Source organism: Lynx canadensis, chromosome A2 (assembly GCF_007474595.2).
Source record: "Lynx canadensis isolate LIC74 chromosome A2, mLynCan4.pri.v2, whole genome shotgun sequence".
Taxonomy (NCBI): Eukaryota; Metazoa; Chordata; class Mammalia; order Carnivora; family Felidae; genus Lynx; species Lynx canadensis.
In genome coordinates, this window is record NC_044304.2 from 11,837,669 (window position 1) to 11,839,759 (window position 2,091).

At 47.4% G+C, this 2,091-nt stretch overlaps 1 protein-coding gene across 1 annotated transcript; it reads left to right on the forward strand.

Annotated features, from left to right (window-relative positions):
- The first annotated feature begins 613 nt into the window (after positions 1-613).
- LOC115499889 (olfactory receptor 2Z1-like) lies at positions 614-1,558 on the forward strand. Its single transcript, XM_030294130.1, has one exon. It carries the CDS (start codon positions 614-616, stop codon positions 1,556-1,558), a length of 945 nt encoding a protein of 314 aa, XP_030149990.1.
- Positions 1,559-2,091: the final 533 nt, after the last annotated feature.

Genomic DNA, 2,091 nt, shown 5'->3' on the forward strand with positions numbered 1-2,091 from the left:
TTTGACACTCAGAGCTACTCTTACGAAGAGGTGTTATTTATCTCCATAGGCGGATGGGGAAACTGACTCCCAGAAAGGTTAAATAACTTGTCCAAAGTCACAAAGCTGGGACACAGCTGAGTTGGCATTTGAATCTTGCTCTAGCCCAGAGTATATTCTCTTAACTATATGCCAATCCAAACACACTACATTTCTTCTCCAGCCTCATCATCTCCTATTATCTTTGGCAAAGTCTCCCTAGTTGATATCTAATCTCTTTGGAATACAACCTCTGCTTTGGCTCCAGGACATCTGGGATGGGCATATTCCAATATGGCACTGGGATTGACTTGGACTCCTTAGCTTGGAGATAGAGAGTTTACTGCAAGTACAGGTGGATAGGGCTTGCCTGGAGGGTAAAGGCAAGACTTTGCTATTCCCTACCTCCTGACCAAAGCATATATAATGAATCAATTATTTTTTTCTTACTGAGACTGTGCTCTTCATCCTTCTTGAGACTCCAGAGCAACCCTTACCAAACAATTCTATTTGGCATGCAATACAAAACTACTACCCACTGAGACTCCTTCCAAATATCCCCTTCTTCCTGCAGATGGGTGATGCCTCCTGGAGGATGGGGGACTCAAATCAGTCAGTGACCTCAGACTTCACTCTCATGGGGCTCTTGAGCCACTCGGGGCCACATCTGGTCCTATTCTCCCTGGTGGCTGTCATATTCACTATGGGCCTTCTGGGAAATGCCATCCTGCTCTTCCTGATCCACACAGACTCCAGGCTCCACACGCCCATGTACTTCCTGCTCAGTCAACTCTCCTTATTGGATGTTGGCTTTCTACTGGTCACCATCCCCAAGATGGCAGCCAACTTCCTGCAGGGAGAGGGTTCCATCTCCTTTGGGGGTTGTGCAGCTCAGATGTTCTTCCTGATGCTGATGGGTGTCTCTGAGGGTGTCCTGCTATCCCTCATGTCTTACGACCGCTATGTTGCCGTGTGCCACCCCCTGCATTATCCTGTACTCATGAGACGTCAGGTCTGCCTGCTCGTGGTGGGCACCTCCTGGTTGTCAGGTGTGCTCGTGGCCTCCATCCAGACCTCCATCACCCTGCACTTCCCCTACTGTGCCTCACACACTGTGGATCACTTCTTCTGTGAGCTACCGGCTCTGCTGAAGCTCTCTTGTGCAGACACCTCTGCTTATGAGTTGTCGCTGTCCATCTCAGGAGTGCTGATCTTGCTTCTGCCCCTGTCACTCATCACCACCTCCTACAGCCATGTGTTGAGGGCCGTTCTCTGCATGCACTCAGCAGAGACCCGACACAAGGCCTTCACCACCTGTTCCTCTCACATCACTGTTGTGGGGCTCTTTTATGGGGCAGCCATGTTCATGTACATGGTTCCAGGCACCTACCACAGCCCACAGCAGGACAATGTGGTCTCCCTCTTCTATAGCCTTGTCACCCCCACGCTCAACCCCCTCATCTATAGCCTGAGAAACAGAGAGGTTCAAATGGCTTTGGTCAAGGTTCTTGGCAGAGCTGGCTTTATGTCAAAGAGATGACCTCATGGAGGATTCTGGGTTGTTTCTGGGACCCTCCCTTACAGCTGAGGCCTATCCTTCATTTACAATTCATGTGGTGCAAGGTATACTATATCCAACTCCCTTTCTCCTCCAAGAGTTGCTTTTTCTCTTGGGGGTTTACAGAAAACAAAAACTGTGAACCCAATCGCTTAAATAAGAGAAGGAGTTGTTTGGTTGTTTTGGTTTTTTTTCAGTGTTAAACAGAAGGAAATTTTACTGAAATAATGTTAACCCAACAGCTTGTGGATATTTTGGTCACCTGTTATTGTTCTGGCTTACACCCTATTCTTATACATTCCTGCAGAGTGAGTGATGGGTCTGGGATCCCATCTCTGAAATCCGAGTAAGCCATGTTGGTTCTCAGTGGTATCTTTGTTTGAGTCATATTTTTAGGTTTCACTGAAATGGAAGACTGTCACTCACGATGACCCTGGTTGGACAGTCCAAGCATGTGTTATATTTACTATCTCAATTATTATGAAGCAATTGTAAGATGGTGAAGACCACTCTTA